Source organism: Pongo abelii, chromosome 8 (genome assembly GCF_028885655.2).
Source record: "Pongo abelii isolate AG06213 chromosome 8, NHGRI_mPonAbe1-v2.0_pri, whole genome shotgun sequence".
Classification (NCBI taxonomy): Eukaryota; Metazoa; Chordata; class Mammalia; order Primates; family Hominidae; genus Pongo; species Pongo abelii.
Window position 1 is genome coordinate 133,359,928 of NC_071993.2, and position 20,854 is coordinate 133,380,781.

General features: G+C 41.3%; 1 protein-coding gene across 2 annotated transcripts in view; it reads right to left on the minus strand.

Moving 5' to 3' along the window:
- The window catches only part of ADAM12 (ADAM metallopeptidase domain 12), a 377,221-nt gene that overhangs the window by 257,040 nt on the left and 99,327 nt on the right, over nucleotides 1-20,854 (minus strand). For both annotated transcript variants that reach the window (XM_054523029.2, XM_024253866.3), the window contains exon 3: nucleotides 3,920-3,993. In XM_054523029.2, the coding sequence (XP_054379004.2) occupies nucleotides 3,920-3,993 (74 nt within the window). The remainder of the gene's footprint in view (nucleotides 1-3,919; nucleotides 3,994-20,854) is intronic.

Here is a 20,854-nt window from a genome sequence, read left to right on the forward strand (position 1 = left end):
GATGTCTGGAATCGTTCTAGGCAAAATAAGTCAGTGCTGAAGTTATTCTATCCCAGAGATACCCCAAACATAAATTCAATGGGCTATGGACTTCCCATGGCAAGTGCCTTCAATCAGTGATGGGAGCAGAACTTGAAGGCATGCTGGGATTGAGAGATGTAGGGAACGTGATCTACCGCCATCACTCTTCATTATCCTAAACTGGAAAAACTGACGCCGAAGCTGGCCAGCCTGTCCAATAAAACATTTTGATCAAAGATACAACTTCACGGAATACCTGTGTAAGGGATGGCCTGAGAGTCCATGGGGATCTAGTAGAGGTATGAAAGTTATCAACCTGGTTTCTGCAGGTCCATAGGCAGACAGCAATATTGTGAAAAATGCTTCTCAGGGGCTATACAAATACAGATTTTAAGTGAACAGCGTCCAATCTTTTCATAAATTGGGATGTTAGAAGGCAAATAAAAGAGATTCCCTGAAAAACTATTTAATAAAAATTCAGCCCTGTGCCATGAAGAATCGGTTCACTGCAGAAGCATTTTGAGTAGGGTTAATTAGATGACTCTCAGCATTAGCTATAGGTTTAAGGGACTAGGACCGCTTTAATTTAGGTTGTGGTTTCTAAGCAGGTTTTTCAATTACAGCAAACTTCTGGATATTTAAAGAACCAATATTCAATGAGTAGATATTTTTTGCTCTTTAAAAGTCACCAGAGGCCTTCCAGAGGCCTTTCAAAATAACCTTTATCATTTTCTTTTTAGGAATAATAAATATGTTAGCATTCTTCTTTTCAACCATTATCAAGTTTTTACGATAGTTTTTTTTCCTTCAAAAGAATGTTTTTTCCTAATTTTAAAAGTAATATTTTATTTTTGCGAAACATTAATACAATAAAGAAAGTAAATATCTTCTATAATCTTCCTACTCAGAGATACATGTCATGTGTATAATTTTAAAATTAAAATTGAATACTATGTAAACTATTTTCATTTTTTAAAAAATAAACACTAGCAGGAAACAACTATTTTCTAACATGCTAGTTACATTGAATATACCATGAACTTTTTTATAATAAAAGTCTCATCATTTTAAATTGTTGTATGGTATCCTGTTTCATAGCTGATTATTGAATCAGTCTCCTATTGACGTACTTTTAGGTAAAACATCTTTAAGCACAGGGCTGACTCTGGGGCTGAAGGTGTTGGAGCGATATACTAACCAGCTTGCCTTCTGATTGGTCAGCTGTTCATCCTGATTGGTCAGGCCCTTTATTGTACTCATTGTTAAACATGTAAATGGCCTCTGCTTATATTTTTATTTCTGGGTTCTTACAGTTTCATTTGTAAAAACTCTCTGACTTGAATCTATCGGGCCAATGGCTATGCAAATTAAAAATTCTATTATATACTAAATGATTGATTGCCTTTGGTGTCTAACAGCATTACATGCTAGTACTGCACAAGCATTTCACTCTACTTGATTTTTTTTTGTTTTTAGTATTCACTGCATCAAAGGTATAGTTAATCTGGAATAGATACGTAATCTTTTGCAAAAAAATTGTTATACTGAAGTATTTTTGGTAACGCATCATTAAAACAGTAATATTGGCATCCTCTTATTCAGAAAATGTTACTTTTCATATAATGGAATTTCTAAAATTGGTACAAGTAATACAATTAAAATTACAGAATATCATAGGAACATATGAAACATTTTCTATGCATTTTTGAAAATGCAGTCTGACAGTGAGGTTGCAAAGAGAGAAATAAAAAGAGTTTTATGTTTTCAACTTTTATAATTTTGAGATTATCTCATGAAAGACTCAGAATTGAAAGGGAGCAAATTAAGTCACCTTTTAAAATGATATTTATACAAATTAACTATTCTCTAGCAGTCAACTTGTATTATAGTATCTGCAGTAATGGAAGGTAAATCATTTTCAGAGGGAATCATGGACAAGGCTATTAAGTCACATTACAAACTCAGAGAAACAGACGGGCTCTAAGAAATTATTTCTCTATGGAAATGTATGTCCATTATGAAGCTAAATGAAGTAGTAGGATATAAAATTGCATACAGACTATGATATCAACTAAGAAGACAAAAGAAACAAAGGCTTATTTATAAGAAAAAAAAATCCATCTATATAATTCACCAGAATCTTAAACAGGATTGTGTTTGGTGGTAAAAGCACTTTTTAAAAAATTTTAGGGTTATTTGTTCCTTTCCCCACTATAATGTTCAGTTTTCTTCACTGGGTATGTATATTATTTTCATAGTAAAAACAACTTAAGGTTTTTATGAGGTCGATTTTTGCTTCTCTACCTGCAGTCGTAATGCTCTATAAAACATTCAGGATTAGCCTCCCCTCATGCTGTGCACCACGTTTCTTCCAACAGTCTAACAATGGGAGCAGATGCAATAAAGAACACTCCTAAATCCAGCTGCCCACCACAACAACCCCGTCGAGAAAATGCATCACCACCAGCAGCCTTATATTCTTTTGATCTTTCAGGGAATGCCTAGCTTTTTCCACTGAGATATTTTCAAAACCATACATAAAAATGTACAGAAATGTGTGCCCCTCGATATTCTTATGTAAAGAAATAGAGTATGAAAATATGTACTTTTCTAAGGGAGATGGATCAAAAGCAATATACAGTTTTCTCTTCGGATTCCTGATTATACAATACATGTGTCTGAACCTCTATTTTAAGATCAAGTCACAAGAAAAACTAAAAACACCTCATTTCTTGTTTCCAAAGCTTCTGATCCATTTAATGGTGAGCAGTAAGCATGTAAGAAAAAAATACAAAGAGGCAGGTTGCAGATCCCAGGGAACAGGTAGTGTGATTTTGTATACATTTTTATATATTGCGGCATTAGATACCGAACATTCGGGCTGGCTGCTGATTGACTGCGTCTTTCATCTGACTTGCTTAAAATGCTCAAATCAAAGCACCAACACAAGTAAATGATCTGAGTTGTTTACAGGGAGATGTTGAGTCAGGTTCTGGGACTCCACGTCCCTGACAGAACTCATCCCAGTGACGGCCTGCGACCTCTACTCTTGTTTCAGAAAAAATCAGCATCCTGCTGATGGGTGAGGAACAGGAACCAGTACTTTTGGAAGAGAGAAACTGCTATTTTGACCAAGCAGGACTTGGAAAATTGACTTCTATCTTTAAATACAGATTGCTTATTAGAAGAACTAATAAGCTCTTCTTTTATGGTACTAATGAAATAGAATATTAAGGAGTCCTTTAGATCTGAGGAATCTGTGGGGATAGCCAGGGTGTAAAGAATAAGAAAATGAGTTGTTTTTCTTACGGTTGGAGGCAGACAAAGTTAGTAAGGCATACAAAATTTATAATAGTATCCAAGTGGCCCAGAAAAAGCCATAATGCCATTTTCTGGAAATTTATATAATTTTTCCATAAAAGGACCAATTTTTAAAAATAAGAAGATGAAAGAAATAGTCCAAACCACTGGAGATAAGCTTTGAAAGATAAAATAAACTCCTGGTATTTCTCAGGGAGAAGATAATTTCTATCAGTTTGAAGCTGTTTCCCCTAATATAATCCAGGAGTTGTCAAAAGTCAACTAATTATGAAACTCTGTTAGTTGAACAGTACAGGGATGCTTAAATTAAATCTTTGAACAACCAGGCTCTGAACAAATAAAACATCAGAACTATGAAAAAATAGTGTTGAGTTATAAAGTTCCTTTATAGAGTGATAAAATTCTTTATTTTTCCATTAGATAATTTTTTAAAGTTAATTCACCTCAAATCCACATTTGGATTAAAATCCACACATTTCATTCTTTTTTTCTAAACCCCAATATAAATCACAGAGCACTTTTCTGTCCATGGTGTCTTAACTTTCTCCTATAATGCAATAAACAAGAATTAACTTACTCATTTCTTTCCAGATTTATGATCAGTTCTTTGCTTTCCAGTTGTATTCGAATATTCAGCACTTCTGGATGATTCTGAAAGATAAACAAGAAAAGTCAGTTGAAAAACGCTTGGCTTTGGTTTGCAAATAGCTGAATAAGACTCACAGGCGTAGACAATTGAGGGAATAAATGATGCGGTCAACCTAAGAAAGAGCCAAATGCCATCACAACAAGGTACATAAATTAAGGTTTCTTAGCAGCTTAAAAAGAGCAGTGAAGGCCAGGCACCAGAGGACTGGCTTGAGTCCAGGAGTTTGAGATCAGCCTAGGTGGGCAACATAGTGATATCTCTACAAAAAAAAAAAATAAATAAAAAAAATCATAATATTAGCCAGGTGTGGAAGTTTGTGTCTGTGGTCCTAGCTACTTGGGTAGTTGAGGCGAGAGATCACTTGAGCCCAGGAGTTCGAGGCTGCAGTGAGCTATGGTCACGCCACTGCACTCCAGCCTGGGTGACAGAGTGAGATCCTGTCTCAAAAAAAGAAAACAAGCCTGTAATCCCAGCACTTTGGGAGGCCGAGGTGGGGTAGGGGGAGTGCGTGGATCACCTGAGGTCAGAAGTTCGAGACCAGCCTGGCCAATATGGTGAAACTCCATCTCTACTAAAAATACAAAAAATTCGCCTGGTGTGGTGGCACATCCCTGTAATCCCAGCTACTCAGGAGGCTGAAGCAGGAGAATCACTTGAACCTGGGAGGCTGAGGTTGTAGTGAGCCAAGATTGCACCATTGCACTCCAGCCTGGGCAACAAGAGCGAAACTTCGTCTCAGAAAAAAAAAAGAAGAAGACAAGAGTGGAGGGAGAGTTGGGTCATCCCACAGAACAGGCACCACAAACTCAAGAAGACCTCATTCTTCCTGGTCAGCACTGCTTGAGTGCAGAACGTGGAGACTCAGTCTTGCTGAGACATGATCACCACCGCATTCAATTAGTGCTTCCTTCAGTTATGTTGACTTTGTCTGGCTTGTACAAAAGCATGAGAATGAGAAGTTTATACATACTTTTCTAATATTTCATATTTGAAAGTCAGTCTTGTAACTCCAGAGCTCAAAAGATCTTTTCACAATGTATATAATGTTTCAGCTACAGCATGACTTAACTAACCACATGCCACTACACTTTAAGATGAAATGGATTGTGGGTTCCAAATATCCAACATGAAAAGAATTAGTTAAAATAAAACAGAATTTAAAGAAAACCCACAACAACTGAAGGTCACATGAGTTTTGGGAAAAAGGCGAAACATGCCTTAACTAAGGCCATATAACTTGGATAGAATCAGAAAGGCTGAAACATTATTTGCTTTATTTTTAGGGCAGCCCTTTGCATATCTTCTTGTAGTCTTTCTGTGTCTCCCATGGTAGCCATTAGCCGCATATGGCTATTTAAGTTAATTAAAATGAAATGAAATTTAAAAATTAGTTCACCAGTCATACTGGACACATTTCAAGACTCAATAAGTCAATGTAGCAGGTGGGTACCACTGTGGGACAGCACAGATACAGAGCATTTCTATCGTTATAGAATGTTCTATTGGACAGCTCTGAGTCAGTGATAAAGACCTAAAACTTACATCATCCAACCGCCGCCTGAGAAATAGATTATTTTAAATATCAGGGCCTTCAGGCGATAAAATTAGGTACAAATCCAAGGGTTTTTTTCTTATGAGCTTCAAGGAGCTTCTTTCTCAGTTTTCACTGAGGGATGATATTATTTTAAATAGCTATTTAAACTTGAGGGTTAAATTGGTGAATTTCCAGATACATTAAATTCTTATTTATCCTTTCTGGGTTTACACAGGCCTTGTTTTTGATGGATTTACTCTAGCAAAAGACTACAAAAACACACCGAATTTATATATTTTGATACTGTCTGGTGTTTATAAGAACTGTATGCATTTCTGAGTGTTACTCGACTTTGAAAATTAATGTATTTGATCCTACATGCCAAGAAACATGCACCATTTCTTTGTAGTGTAGTGTGTCAAAGTGTTCTTATGCCCCTACAGGTATCTGCTTTCGAGCCCATCACAGGGACTCTTGCATAGTTGCCTATAATTGCTGACACCCGGGTTGAACTACAAACACTTCCATAATGTCCTCTCCAGGGTTTGCAATATGTACCCATTAATTTTATGTTTGAAGAACAAGATTATTAATTATATTTACAATAAAATATTACAACAAAATATGTCTCAATATTCTGTCAAAATGTGCCCAAATACACCATATGTATGTATACGTGTGTGCATATAACTACATGTTTCATATGTATGTATATATGAATAACTACATGTTTCATATGTATGTATATAAAGTTATATATAACTTTAGTTACAAATAGTGTTTGCCTAAGATATCAATGCACAGATCACATACCTTAAATGGAAATCCTGACAATTTTATATGTGAATAAAAATATATTATTTGCAACATCCCTTTTCCCCAAAGAATTGAGGTAGTTTAAGCATTAACATTTGTAGTAATTCCACATAAAGTACTAGAAGTGTTAGGAGAGTCCAATGTCAACATCTTGCAGAAGAATATATTTTCCTTCAGGGAAGATCTTTATGTACATTTGTTGAGGTATGACTAATAAAGGAGAAATCAATAGAGGGGAGAATGGACAGCTATTTTAATTTAAGACCACTAATTGCCTTAGACTTCTTAAAAGCATGTATTCATTCCATTTTCTTTTGATTGTTACCCATTGGAGATGATGAAGTAGTACTGGTAAAATACGGCATTCCTTTCCTTAAAAATGATATATTGATTACCCTAATGGAACTGTGTCTTTTATTGAATGCTTAAAGAACTGCACTTGCTGAATAAATCGATTAAATGCTAATCAATGGGCCAGAAATGTTTTGGCAGTAATTGTTGTTCTATTATTTTAATTGGGAAAGTACATCCAAGAGTATATAAAATGTATAAGTACAATTTGAAAAACAACAATAAAATAAACACCTGGGCACCTACTACCCAGCTGAAAAAGCAGACTATTTCTATAATCTTAGAAGCCCCCTGTATTAGTTTGGTGGGGCTGTCATAACACACACCAGAGACCGTGTGGCTTAAACAACAGAAATTTATCTTCTCATAGCTTTGGAGCTAGACGTCCAAGATGAAGGTATTGGCAGGTTTGATTTCTTCTGAGGCCACTTTCCTTGGCTTTGAGACAGTTGCCTTCTTACTGTGTCCACAGATGGCCTTTTGCATGTCTATGTCCTGATCTCTTCTTATAAGGACACCAGCCATATCAGATTAGGGGCCACACATATGACCTCATTTTACCTTAATTGCCTTTTTAAAGGGCCTTTCTCCAAATACAGTCACATTCTAAGGTACTGGGGTTAGGATGTCAATATAGGAATTTGCTGGGGGGAAGGGAGAGGAAATTCATCTCATACACCTCTTCATGCTAAATTCTTTATTACATTTCCCTTATTCCCAACCAGCGGTAACCGTCATGCTGAAGTTTCTATTAATCATTATCTTGATTTCCTCTACAGTTTTATTTCTAGTGTACATATTCCTAAGTAATACACTGTTTAGTTTTACCCAGTTTTGAACCTTATAAAAATGGTCTCATACTTTGTCCATTCTTCTATGACTGGACTGGTTTCTTTTACTTAATTTTATATTTGTTAGATTTATACACATGGTTGTATATAGCTGTAGTCCATCTATTTTCATTGCTATGTAGTATTCTATTGTACAAACAGTATGTAAGTCCTTTCTCCTACAGGTGGACTTTGGCATTCTCTCCACCCCTTTTTGTTCTCAAAACACTGTTATGCATGTTCTTGTGTACATGTCCCCTACTACAGCAGTCCCCAACATTTTTGGCACCAGGGGCCGGTTTTGTGGAAGACAATTTTTCCACAGAACCAGGGCTGGGGGGTGGGGGATGGTTTTCGGATGATTCAAGCACATTATTATTACTTACTGTGTACTTTATTTCTATTGTCATTACATTGTAATACATAGTGAAATACAACTCATCATAATGTAGCATTAGTGGGAGCCCTGAGATTATTTTTCTGCAACTAGATGGTCCCATCTGGGGGTGATGGAAGACAGTGACAGATCATCAGGCATTAGATTCTCATAAGGAGCCCACAACCTAGATCCCTCGCGTGCACAGTTCGCAATAGGGTTTGTGCTCCTATGAGAACCCAGTGCCTCCGCTAATCTGACAGGAGGTGAAGCTCAGGCAGTGATGAGAGCAGTGGGGAACTGCTCTAAATACAGATGCATCTTCTCAGCCTGCAGCTCACCTCGCCTCCTGCTGTGTGGCCTGGTTCTTAGGCTACAGAGGTTGGGGACCCCTGCCTTGCTGGACAGACATGAGTTTCCCTGGCTAATCTGGGATGGAAACTCTGGGTGGTGTAGTTTGCACTTTTGACTTTACCAGGGATCTTTAAATTGTTTTCCACAGTACAAATGGGTTATAAATGTTTCTCTCATTCCATAGCCTCATGAATATCTGGCAAAAATTTAAAAAGGCAGGCAGCCCCAATCTGCTGACTGTGCAACTGCAGCTCACTGGGGTTTTCCTTTACGCCTCCCTCCTCAGTAGCAAGAGAGAGCACCTTTGCTTACGTTTATGGAACATTTGATTTTCTTCTCTTGTGAAATACTTGCTTATGTTTTCTGACCATTTTCTTTCCTGCTTTCTTCCTCCTCCCTTTCTCTTGTCATTGTGAATTTGTAGTTATTTCTACATTCTGGAAGCTATGCTTTTCTCTGTTTAATGTGGGACAAATATCTTCTCCCAGTTTGGGCTTTATCTTTTCATCCTCCTAAGTGTGTTCTCATGAACAGAATGCCTTAATTTTAATAAAATCCTTCATGGTTTAAAGTCTTTGTGCCTTATTTGAGAAATCCTTCCCTACTCCAAGATCAAAAAGCAGACTGTGTTATCTTCTAAATGTTTCATAATTTTGCCTTTCACATTTAAGTCCCATCCAGACTTGATTTTTGTGTCCAGTACAAAGTAGGAGTCCAACTCTACTTTAGAGAAAATGTGATTAACCAATTGTTCCAGCACGATTTGTTAAAAGTCTATCCTTCCTGGCTGGGCACGTGGCTCATTCCTGTAATCCCAGCACTTTGGGAGGCCGATGTGGGTGGATCATCTGAGGTCAGGCCTTTGAGATCAGCCTGGCCAATATGGTGAAACCCCATCTCTAGTAAAAATACAAAAATTAGCTGGGTATGGTGGTGTGCTCCTGTAATCCTAGCTACTCGGGAGGCTGAGGCAGGAGAATCACTTGAACCTGGGAGGCAGAGGTTGCAGTGAGCTGAGATCGCGTCACTGCACTCCAGCCTGGATGACAGAGCAAGACTCCATCTCAAAAAAAAAAAAAAAAAAAAAAAAAACCTATCCTTCCACCGTATCTGTAGCAGCCATGTGGAGATCTGTTTCTGAGCTAACACCATGTGTCTCATTGTCTGTCCATGCACCAGTGCCACCCTGTGTTAATTACTACAGCTTTACTCTGAGTCCTGATGTTTGGTGAGTCTTCTCACCTCTACTATCTCAGCACCCTAGGACTGCTCCACTGTCTTCTGTTTCTATTTCTTTTTTATAAAAATGGGGTCTCACTATGTTACCCAGGCTGGTCTCAAACGCCTATCCTCAAGCAATCCTCCTGCCTCAGCCTCTCAAGTAGCTGGGACTACAGGCTCGAGCGATCACGGATGACTTGGTTTCCATTCTTGTTGCTGAGAAGTCAGTCCTCAGCCTCCTTGGACAGGTGACCCATCTCTTCTCTCCAGCTGCTTTTGTGATCTTTTTTCTTCCATGTTTGGCAGTGTGGCCATTGTATGTCTGGGTGCGAATTTTGTTTTATTTGTTCACTTTGATTTGTCCTCCTTGGAGAAAGGATGCTCCCTTACTCTCTTCATTGGGGTTGTTTTATTTCTTATTCACCCATACACACTTGTCTGTCTTCTGCAGCGTTCGGGGCTCAATGGCAGGTTGGAAAAAGTAGGTAGGGTTAAGGGTGTGACCCAAGATTGGAGACTGTGCAGGCCAAGAGTGGCCAAAGGCCAGGGGAGAATACAGGCTGGAGGTGAGGGAGCCAGCAGATAAGAGGAGCCTGTAGGTGCTGGCCAAAAAAGGGCTACAGACTGAGCGACTGGACAGAGGTCTGTGGAATGGACGTTCTAGAGAGGAAAGGACCACTTCCTATGGGATGCTGGGTAGGAGAGAAGGAAAGGGTTCTGCTGCAAGAGAAGCATTATAATTTGGAGGCAAGTTCTCCTCAACAAAGGTGACAAAAAAAGTCATGGCAATGTTCAACAGCTTCCTGTTTCCTCCAAAGTCATAAGAAAATATCTTTTTAAGTTTGAAAGTTCAAGTGGATCGATATATTTTTATCTACTACACTGCCTCTTAGGCCATAAGGCACTGACATTTATTGATATCCCTATTTACCTGTATGCATGCATGCATGTGCATGAACACTTGCTTTTGTGTGTGACTGTATTATGGGACCTGGGCTGATGTCCCAGTTTATTACAGAATTTTTCACGAAATAGCTCTTGCTATTTGTACTTATACTTCACTCTCAATTCCATCTAGGAGTCAGATCTAAGTTCCCTCGTTAGGGCACGTAGGCTGGGAGATAAACCTCAAGACTGATACTGCATTTACTCCAAATCCCTCTTTCCTCCTAGGAGGGAAGCTTTGTCGTTGGGCAAAACTCATCAGACACTCTACCCTCAGTGCACATGTGCTCACAGGAGGCAAGTGCCTTCCTCACAGAAAGGCTTTTTTGGCAGACTCCCCTTGAGACGGCAAGCCCAGGCAAATCTGCAAGGACGGGTGCGGCCAGGACCCAGCTGCCCACCTCTAGGGCCCCCAGGTGCCTGTGTTCTCTCAGAGGTGTCCCACAATGCACTTGGCCAGGGCACCCCAGTGAACTGGCTGTACAAACAGATGTGCAAAAAGTGATGATTGATTGATTGGCTGATTAGAGTAATTTCCCTTTTTTTTTTTTTTTTTTTTTTTGGTGCTATCCATGTCGTGCTACCCTTCTTTAATGTGTGCGATTGGAGGCTGATCCAAACTTGACTTTAAATCATTTCACCCATATTGAACACAAAATACCTGGAGTCCATAAATGTAGCTTTGCATGGTTGTAGGGTGCTCATTATTTTCCCTGAAGGACGGGATGACACACAGCATCAGGTCCTTGGTGTTTTTCTCTCTTTAGAGAATAAGAAATTTTCAACAGCTTACAAAAATCTGCCCTGATTCTGAGGGTGAATTAATGTGGCAGTGGAACGGCAGCAGGTCTGGCAGGCAGGAGGGAATTACCATCCAAAAAGTAAGATTTAGGGTCAACGGCCAAGTCCACTCCCATCACAACTCTGAGGTTATCCTTCCAAAGACCATGGTCAGCCAGAGCCAAAGTCATTCATCTCAACCATCAATACTGGAAGCTCAGAGGGATCTAATTTTTCAAGCAGAACAACAAAATTAAAATATTGCGTTCAAGGGAACTCTAAAATAACTAGATCCCTCGCCGGCACTAAATAAATGCTTCAGGCTGCAGCCTTGGCATTCATGGGGCACGAGGGAGTCATTTATTGCTATGAATATTTAGAGGCAATCTTGATTACCACTTTAATGTTAGTGCGCTAGTTCCACAGCCTGGGAGATATGCGCACTGTGGAATTTAGAGAGGACAAAATTGGATTAACTGCAGTATAACACAGTCAGGAATTAAGGCACGGCAGCATTATAATGGGGTGTCCCTGGATTGGGGTCTGTTTGTTATTACATAAATAATGATAATGTTTATTCTTGAGTTATTGACAATTTTCCTGATGGATAATTAACTTTAGCCAATAGCCTGTTAAAATGCTATGTGCAGGATGGCACATATTATCCTTAGGTTTATAATGCAGTTGGAAGTTGTTTGTGTGTTAAAACGTTGGATTATTTTTAGCACAGGATCTTCTCGCTGTGTTTCTGTAGCATGATAGAGTCTTGGTTTTTCAGCTTGCTTCTCCCTCCCTGCAGGAAAAGGCACAATCACATCACCTTTGGTCCTCATGATGCTCTCAGCTCAAGTTCTTTGTCCCATTGCTACTGGTATGATTGTTAATCCTCAAGTTTGTAGCAAACATTTAGATTTCATTTTAGATTACTTTAGCTATAGCCAGAGCATCTTAAAGCCTTATTTATTCACTGAAATACTTCTGGTCTGCTTCTGTGCATCTGAATGCTATAGAATGACAGTCCACCAGGCGCGTGCATCTGTCTGAGGACAATGGCCAATTCTGAAGCAGATGATGTTACTCTGTTCCTTTCTTGAGCTTACTACTGGGTTGGAAGAGGGAAATGAAAACATGACTTATCAGAAAGCAACCTGGAAAACACCACGACATGGATTTCTCAAACTTAACACAGCTAAGTTCAACTTTTATTTGACCATCTCCCTCTGTCACCCCTGATCCACAACAGAGGGGAGGTTGGAGAAAATCCACCCTGGCTTTCCTCCAGAATTCCTGAGCTTAGTGATGCCCTTTCTTAAAACCCTTCAATGGCAACCTGATGTGCTTAGAACAAAACCAAATGGCCTTCACACCATGAAGGCTCTGGCGTCTGCTCACCTGTCACCTCACTTGGATGTCGTCACTTGCTTGCTCCCGAAGCTTCTGGGTCCTTGTGGCTGCTGACTCTCTGCCAAAACATCTTCCCTGGGCCCTTTGTGTGGCTTAACCTCCGGGCACTGGCCTGGACGTCACCACCTCAGGGAAGCCCCAGCCTCCTAAGGGGGCTGTTGGTTGTCATACACCTTGTTCTGTCTCTTCCTAGCAAAGTTCCTCATTTGTGATGATTCGTTGTTTTTCTTTTACTTGTTTACAGTCTATCTCCCTCAGTAAAATAGAAACCTCCCAAGGACAAAGAATTTGTCAGCGTGCTCCACATTACAGTCCCCACACCCGGAGCACGGCCACCGAGATGCCTCTGTAGGATGAAGGGTACAGGCAGGAAGAGCCGGGGATGCAGGAGGAACACTAACTGGGGGGCGGAGAGGAAACCCTAAAGCTGCAAAGGTCCCCTGAGGAGGTACAACAGTGGCCTCCAGTCCCTCCTCGCCTGTCACACACTGTCACAACCAAAGGGTCCTCTGACCTGCGGGCTGTCGGCTTGCCTCACCCTAGGAGGCCAACGTCCCCTGTGGGACACAAGACTCCCTGTACAAGGAGGAGGGAAACCCTGGCCTTTGAAAATGGACTTGCATTCTGTTCTTCTGAGGAGAGTAGGCAGGGCTTGCCCTGAGAGCTGAATTTCTTACATTTGTACTTGGGACTATACAAATGACCAATGAATGCATGTACCCAGGCTGGGTCCCAGCACCCTCAGCTCTCCGGAGAGGATTCCACATCCTGCTGCTCAGTTTCTTTGGATCTTCGTGATAAAAAAAATGCAAAATAGGGCAGACAGGGTGGGGCGGCAGCAGCAGGAGGAGTGGCAGCAGCAGGAGGAGCAGCAGCAGCAGGACTTTTGATAAAATCTGAATCAATGCAAAATACAAGGTAAAGAGTGGAGGTGGGTGTGGTGACATGATGGCCTGGGGATAGGACTGTGTGGTGACATAGTGGCCCAGGGACAGGACCGTGTGTTGACACAATGGCTTGGGGACAGGACCATGTGGTGACTTGGTGCCTGGGGGCTGGACTGTGTGTTGACATCATGTTGCTGAAGTCAGCCTCTGACCAGGCCCCCGCTGACACTAAACCCCGCCAGGCTGTGGGACCACCTCCTCAGACCTCTGCTGCCGCCTGCCCTCTCCTGCCTCCAGGCATCTCTGCCAGCACCTGGCTGCCTGCTGAGGACCATCAGATGCCAAGGCGGGGAGGCAGAAGGTCAAGGCCGGGATGAGTCTTTCCTGTCAGCCACGCACCTCCTGGGCTCATAAGGAACACTGGCAGCCTCAGTGCCATGTGCCTGGCATCCATATCCACGGGTACCAGCCCCTTGCAACGTTCAGTGTCAATGCCAGCTGCACTGGAAAGCAGGGCTGATGAGGAGGTGTGCTTGTCATGGGAAGAAGGCCTAGGCCGGGTTCTAAGACCTAGTTCATTTCAGCATCCTCGGACTACCCCAGGTCTTGGAGCACCCTGATCCATTTCTAGGAGCATCCTAGGTTGAAAGTTTATGGAGATGCAGCAATTCCTCCTCTTTTGACTGCAAAGGAACAATAATTTTAAGCAACAAAGAACTATTTCATTTTGGAAATGTAGCATTTTTCCATTTAAGAGGCTATAGTAGGAGAGGCCTCAGGCTAGAAGGCTACGGTCAGATGGTGGCTATGGGCCATGGACTGCGGGCCAGTCTTTTAACCCTGCTGGGCCTCAGTTTTCTTAGTAGGAAAATGGGATAACAACGCTTTCCCTGTCTATCGTTGTGGTCATTGAAATGACAGCCCCCAAAGATGTGCTAACCTTTGGAACGTGTGCATATGTTACCTTACTTGGCAAAAGGGACTGTGAAGACACAATTAAGGTTAAGGACAGGGGCCTCACCCTGGATTATTCAGATGGGCCCAATGTAATCATAAGCGTTCCTGAAGGCAGAGAATCTTTCATGACTGGGGTCAGAAAGATGTGACAAGACGGCTTGACCCACTGTGCTTACTCTGAAGGTGCCATAAGGGAGCCATGAGCCAAGGAACCTGGTGTCTCCAGAAGCTGGGAACCACCCTCAACAGCCCACAAGAAAATAGGAACCATGTTCCTACAACCACATAGAACTGAATTCCGCCAGTGGGTCAAGGAGCAGGAAACGGGTCCTCCCCCAGAGCCTCCACCAAGAAGGAAGTCCTGTGGACACTTTGTTTTTAACCTGGTGAGATTTGAAGCACAGAATCCAACCATGCCCACTGGGCTTCTGACCTTGAGATTGTGACTGTGAGATAATAAATGGGTGTCATTTTAAGCCATTTAAACTGGTGTGATTTGTTATAGCAGCACTAGACAACTGACTTAATTAGGATGATCGCTATGAGATTCAAACGGTAAAAAAGCTGTTTGGAAACCATCATGCATGACAAAATGAAAATGCATGCTTATTACAGAAATCCAATCACAAATCAAACTGCTACTGCACAGCATGACAGTGACAAGATACCGTTTCACTTATTATTGATTGCTATTTTCCCAAATTGCACCCTTTTTATGCTTTTTATAGTTAGATCAAAATGGGCATAATAAATGACGCTTCAGAAATTTTTCAAAAAGGAATATTATACATTTATTAACTGAGGGCCTATTTATGAGCCAGGCACTGGGTCCAGTCCTGGGTTGATAGCTGAAAGCAGCTTAGCTTTCCCCCTTCTTCTATATGGGAAGAGGCTCTTACGTACTATGTGTACGACCAATCACAGAAGGGGATAGAAGGTACTAGAAGACCTGTAAGACGCAGCACAAAATATGTGAATGTACTTCATTTTGGTGTAGAATGTTTTAAGCTAATACTTTCTAAGATACGCTTACTGATATAACCAGGGACATTAAAATATTATAAAAGCACAGAGCATTGTTTTTGGAGTAGCCTATGCAGCCTTCTAAGACACAGCCAGTGGTAGAATAGCATGGACTGTGTTTATTAGCCAGAAAGCTTGCTTCCCATTCAAAGTACATTTATATAACTAATTTGATGTCTGGAAACATTCATGTACCATTTTTTTTTTCCTAAAACACCATTTCAAAACTGTCAGTCAGGAGAAGTTAGCTTAAGTTGCTAGTTTGTTTGCATGCAAGCTGTCTTCTAGAAAAATACCCCATTCATATGTTGACTAAAAACCGTTTATAAAGCATCACTGTAATGTCTTTCAAATAAACATTAGCAGAATATACTAAGCCCTTTAAAGAGTAATGCTGCTATCGATCACAGAGGCACCGCGAGTCACTATGTACTAAGTGAGGCCGAACGCAAACAAGTTTTTCTATTACAAACAGAATTACAGCTAATTGCTAACTTTTTAGAAAACACATTCAAATTGCACCATGAAAATACACACTACAAGCCTCACAAAGATCCTGCAAAGAGAATTCTCATTTCATGGCTGCAGACAAAAATTGAAGTTAGACTGTCACCTGCTCTTCCCTTTGCTTGACTGCCTGGTTGTATCTTGGGTCATTCATGAGAGCCTCAGCATCAGGAGGGAGATGGCACGGGAAGAATGGGACAGAGGTGCATGCTGAGGCTGGAGGAGAAGCTCCACTGGAGTTGGGAGATGGAGCCAGAAAGCCCAGGGCTCAGGGGGTGATGGATGCAGCTCTGGGACTGAGGACTCAAGGCAAAAGCAGATGAAGAACTTGAGAAGGACTGTGGGTCATCTGGCTGTGTGGCCCCTTGGAGCCACCACGTGAACCAGACCATCACTTCACCAGGCTTGCAGGACTTTGCAACCTTTATGGGTATAACTTTCCATCTCAACCCAGTCTGGCTCTGGGACAGAGAGATCCTCAATCTGTACACTTTGCTAATGAAAATTGGGGTTCAGCTTTTTTTTTTCCTGTTAAAACATTAGAAAAATCAGCCAGTCATGAAGCCCGGGCATACTTATGAAAAACTTGGTTCTCTATGTAGAAGATGCTCGATTCCAAATCTCCAGCTCTGACTGCTCTCTTGAGCTCAGCACATGAGTTGCAAATGCCCCACAAGCCACAATCAGCAGATCTCTCCCTGGCAACTCAAAGGCTACAGTGTTGAAAACTCATCAGCTCATTTCATATTTCTCCCAACTCCCCCAAGTGCATTCCTCATTTTGTGACTCCCTTGTTTTTCCTATTGTCATCATCATCCTTTTGGCCCCCATTGGTACCCTCTTCTGACTCTCTTTTTCCTCTCGGTTCCAATGTTGAATTAGTGGCTGAGTTTTGCAATTCCTTCTCTGGAGTATCTCCACAATTCCTTCTATTCCTGCAACATGGCCCTCATTCCAGCTCTCCCCTGGCTACTCTTTCATCAGCCAGTCCTGTACACTGTTCCCTGAGCTGTTTTATTAAGGCAGGGCTCAAATAATTCTCCTGCCCTTCATATATAAAGCCAAGGTTCCTGAGTATCCCAGACTCCTCCACCTGCCTCCTCTTCCTCTATCCCATTCAGTGTTCTAGAGCAGGGTTGATGCACATTTTCTGTAATGCAACAGATAATAAATACATTAAGCTTTGTTAGCCATACAGTCCCTTTCATGACCGCTCAACTCTGCCACTGCAGTGCAAACGCAGTCATACACCATATGAATGAATGTGGCTGTGTTCCAGTCAAATTTTATTGATGCACATCAAAATTTGAATTTCACATCATTTTATGTGTTATGAAATATTCTTTTGAATTTTTTTCTCTAGTCATTTAAAAAGGTAAAAAAAAATAAAAATAAAAAATCTCAAACACGGGCAAGCATCAAAATCGCCTGGAGTGCTTATTACAAGAGCTCATCGCGCCCACCTCAAGTCTTCAATTCAGATGATCTGGGTGGGGTCCAAGTATTTGCATTTCTAGCAAGTTCCCAGGTGATGCTGATGCTGCTGGCCTGGGGACCACATTGCAGAATCATTGTGCTCGACCAAGTTTCACAGGCCAGCAACCCACAAGGCTCCCTTCAGCCTGTAGCATTCACTGGCATGGCCCAAAGTGGGTGCCATCCAGTGCTGTCAATTTGATTAAGTTGCTAACATCTAAGAGTCAGGAGAATTCTCAGACAAATCTGGATGTGCAGCTTCTGGGAGGGGAGAAATATCAGGAAAAATGGCAACCCTGGGTTTCTACTTCAATGCTAACAGTCGGCTAAAACTAACTAGAGGCCACCAATTCTCCCAGCCCCACCTACCCTATGGGATCCATATATGGGCCCAAGGGGCAAAGCTTACCTGTCATCTTATGTCTGGCTAGCTTCACTGGTTTGTAACCCTGGCCTGGCCCCTACAGGTATTGACTTCACAATCCCTGGCCTCAAGTCAAACAGGATGATGGTGTGGGATACACATGAAACAAGTGAATGAGCACCCTATTTATTTTTATTTATTTATTTTGTTTTTTGAGATGGAGTCTCGCTCTTCACCCAGACTGGAGTGCAGTGGTGTGATCTTGGCTCACTGCAACCTCCGCCTCCCAAGTTCAAGCGATTCTCCTGCCTCAGCCTCCCGAGCAGCTGGGATTGCAGGTGCATGTCACTGTGCCTGGCCAATTTTTGTTGTTTTTTAGTAGAGACAGGGTTGCACCATGTTGGCCAGGCTGGTCTTGAACTCTTGACCTCAGATGACCCACCCGCCTCAGCCTCCCATTTCTTCTTTTGCCTTTCCTTCTAGTTCCTAAAATACTCCCCATCTTCCATAAGGCCCCTTCAGATGCCCTGGCGTTTAAAACTCTCCACGAAGGCCCAGGTAGAGCTCTTCTCTCCAATCTCTGCTCTTCTAACTATACTGCCACATTTTACCTGAAATGTAGTTATTTCTGTTTACTCACAAACACTGTCCACTCACTAGGCTTCAAGCTTCTTGAGGCCTCAGCCAACTTTGAAAACCCATCAATGTGCCTCAAGCATTGCTTCTTTGTATATAGAAAGTATGAAATCAATGCATTTTTGGATTAACTGTATTAATGCCTCATAAAATGTGCTCATCCCTTCATCAGATGCTTACAGGGCAGAACCTGACACTGTGCTAAGTACAGGCTGTCCACCCTGAGAGTCAATCTTGATTTTTGCTACAAAGTCAAAGTCATCATTACATGGAATAAATGAATATACTAGAATTTTGGCTGTTGATTTGTTGACAAAGTATTTAATTTCATCCTTAACACAGATGAATTTCAGACCAAAATAGAAAATGTAGTCCTCGCTAAGGATGAGGCTGGAATGATCAGAAGTGTGTGATCACCAAAACCTTAGTGTATTTTCAGCCTTCCTGGATTGTCCCATCCGAAACTAAACCATAGTAGTGAAAATGTCACAGCATCTAAGAGGTCACTGTGGAAACTGCAGGATTTCTCCTGCGACAGTCTCGGCTACTCAGGTTTCCTCCCTGTTCTGCTAGGAAGAGGAAAGAGTTGCTCCATTCCTAAGAATGACCTGACTTAAATGATGAAAAACTGGGTAAATAATCAACTTACTTGGACTATAAAACTAATGTGGACTTGAAAAAAAGGAAAACAGAGGAAGAGTCAAGACAGCTAACAGATGTAGCACGTGGGTGTGAATAACTTACAACTGACCAACATGATTTACAAACAGTAAGAACCAAAATTCCATTATTTTCTAGAGATATCATATCATACAGAGATTCCTGAACTCCTACAGAAAAATCTTTTATTTGTAATGATTTCAGGGAAAACAGTTCAGAAAAGATTTCTGATGCATTACTAGCTAGAAGATATTTTGTATAAACAAAATTGTGTGTAGATGTGTGTGTGTGTGCATGCCTGTGTGTGCCTGTGTGTATTCTCCTTAAGTATACAGCAGGATCTTACCTAAAGTTGCACTGGAATAAGAAAATCCAAAAACTGTTACATGATCATCAAGCTTAAATGAAAGGTTTCCTTGCTAATTCTTTACAAATGGAAAATCCAGGCTCAGTGCAAAATAAAAGGAAGTGGTCAGTTAAACCCATCAGAGCTTCACAGGAAACCAGAACTCATTTTTTTTTTAATATTATAGCCTCCTCTCCCTCTCCCCCCAAAAAATAGAATCACATAGATCTGGGGTCAAATCTAAGCGCCACCACTTACTAACTGTGTGATGCTTTGGTCATTGTTAGCCTCTCTGAGCCCAGTGTTCCTCACAGTAAGTCATACTATGCCAGCTGGGAGGACTAAATGACATAGTTTCTATCACGATTTGGACAGGGATGGCAAGTAAGAAGCACTTCATGTAACTGACAATAAGGATTGCACCACACTGCCACTTGTATTGGTCATACCTCTGCTCCTTTTGTCTAAGAATATATTTTTGCCCTGCAATCCAGGAAAACATTACTGTTCTTACAACTGAATTTTCATTTTGTTGCAAACCATAACATCTTACCACAAAAATACACACACACACACACACACACACACACTTATCTCTGTTCTCCTATTGGAAGTGAGAAAAAGAATCACTCATAAGAATTTCATCCAAACTGACAATCATAGTTACCTGAATAAGAAAAGTTAATAAATGTCTTCTCAATAACTCTGGGGGACTCTATCCTTCACCATGAAAACCATGCACACTCTTTTGCCCTCAATGTGCCTGGACTTTTTGGGGGCCTATTGCTTGCTGTTAATAAAGAAAAACAAAATAAAACAAAATTATGGAATGTAAAGTAGACAGAAGGCAAGCCCATCTTTATTCCTCTGATGATCAAAGCTAAAAATGAACCACCGTCATGAAGTATCGAACAACAGAAACACACACACACACACACACACACACACATCCCATGGGTAAATCAGGCAGTCAGACATCTACCCTATGCTACAGCCAATTCCAAGTTCTGGCAGGAACAGTCCATGAAGGGCAGTAACTGGAGAGAAGAGCAGGCTCATGTCCATCCCCGTGTGTGGGGACCATCAGGAAATGTGCACCAAAACATTTTTTAAAATAAAATATTTGGTAGGTAACTGCCTGTTCCTTATTTTTATTTTGAGATGTTCTGTTGCCCAGGCCTGGAGCGTAGTGGTACAATCATGGCTCACTGCCATCTTGAATTTCTGGGCTCAAGCAATCCTCCTACCTCAGTTTCCTGAGTAGCTGGCACTACAGGCACATGCCACCATGCCTGACTAATTTTTTAGTAGAGACAGGGTCTTGCTATGTTGTCCAGGCTGGTCTTGAACTTCTGGCTTCAAGCGATCCTCCCCGTTCGGCCTCCCAAAGCACTAG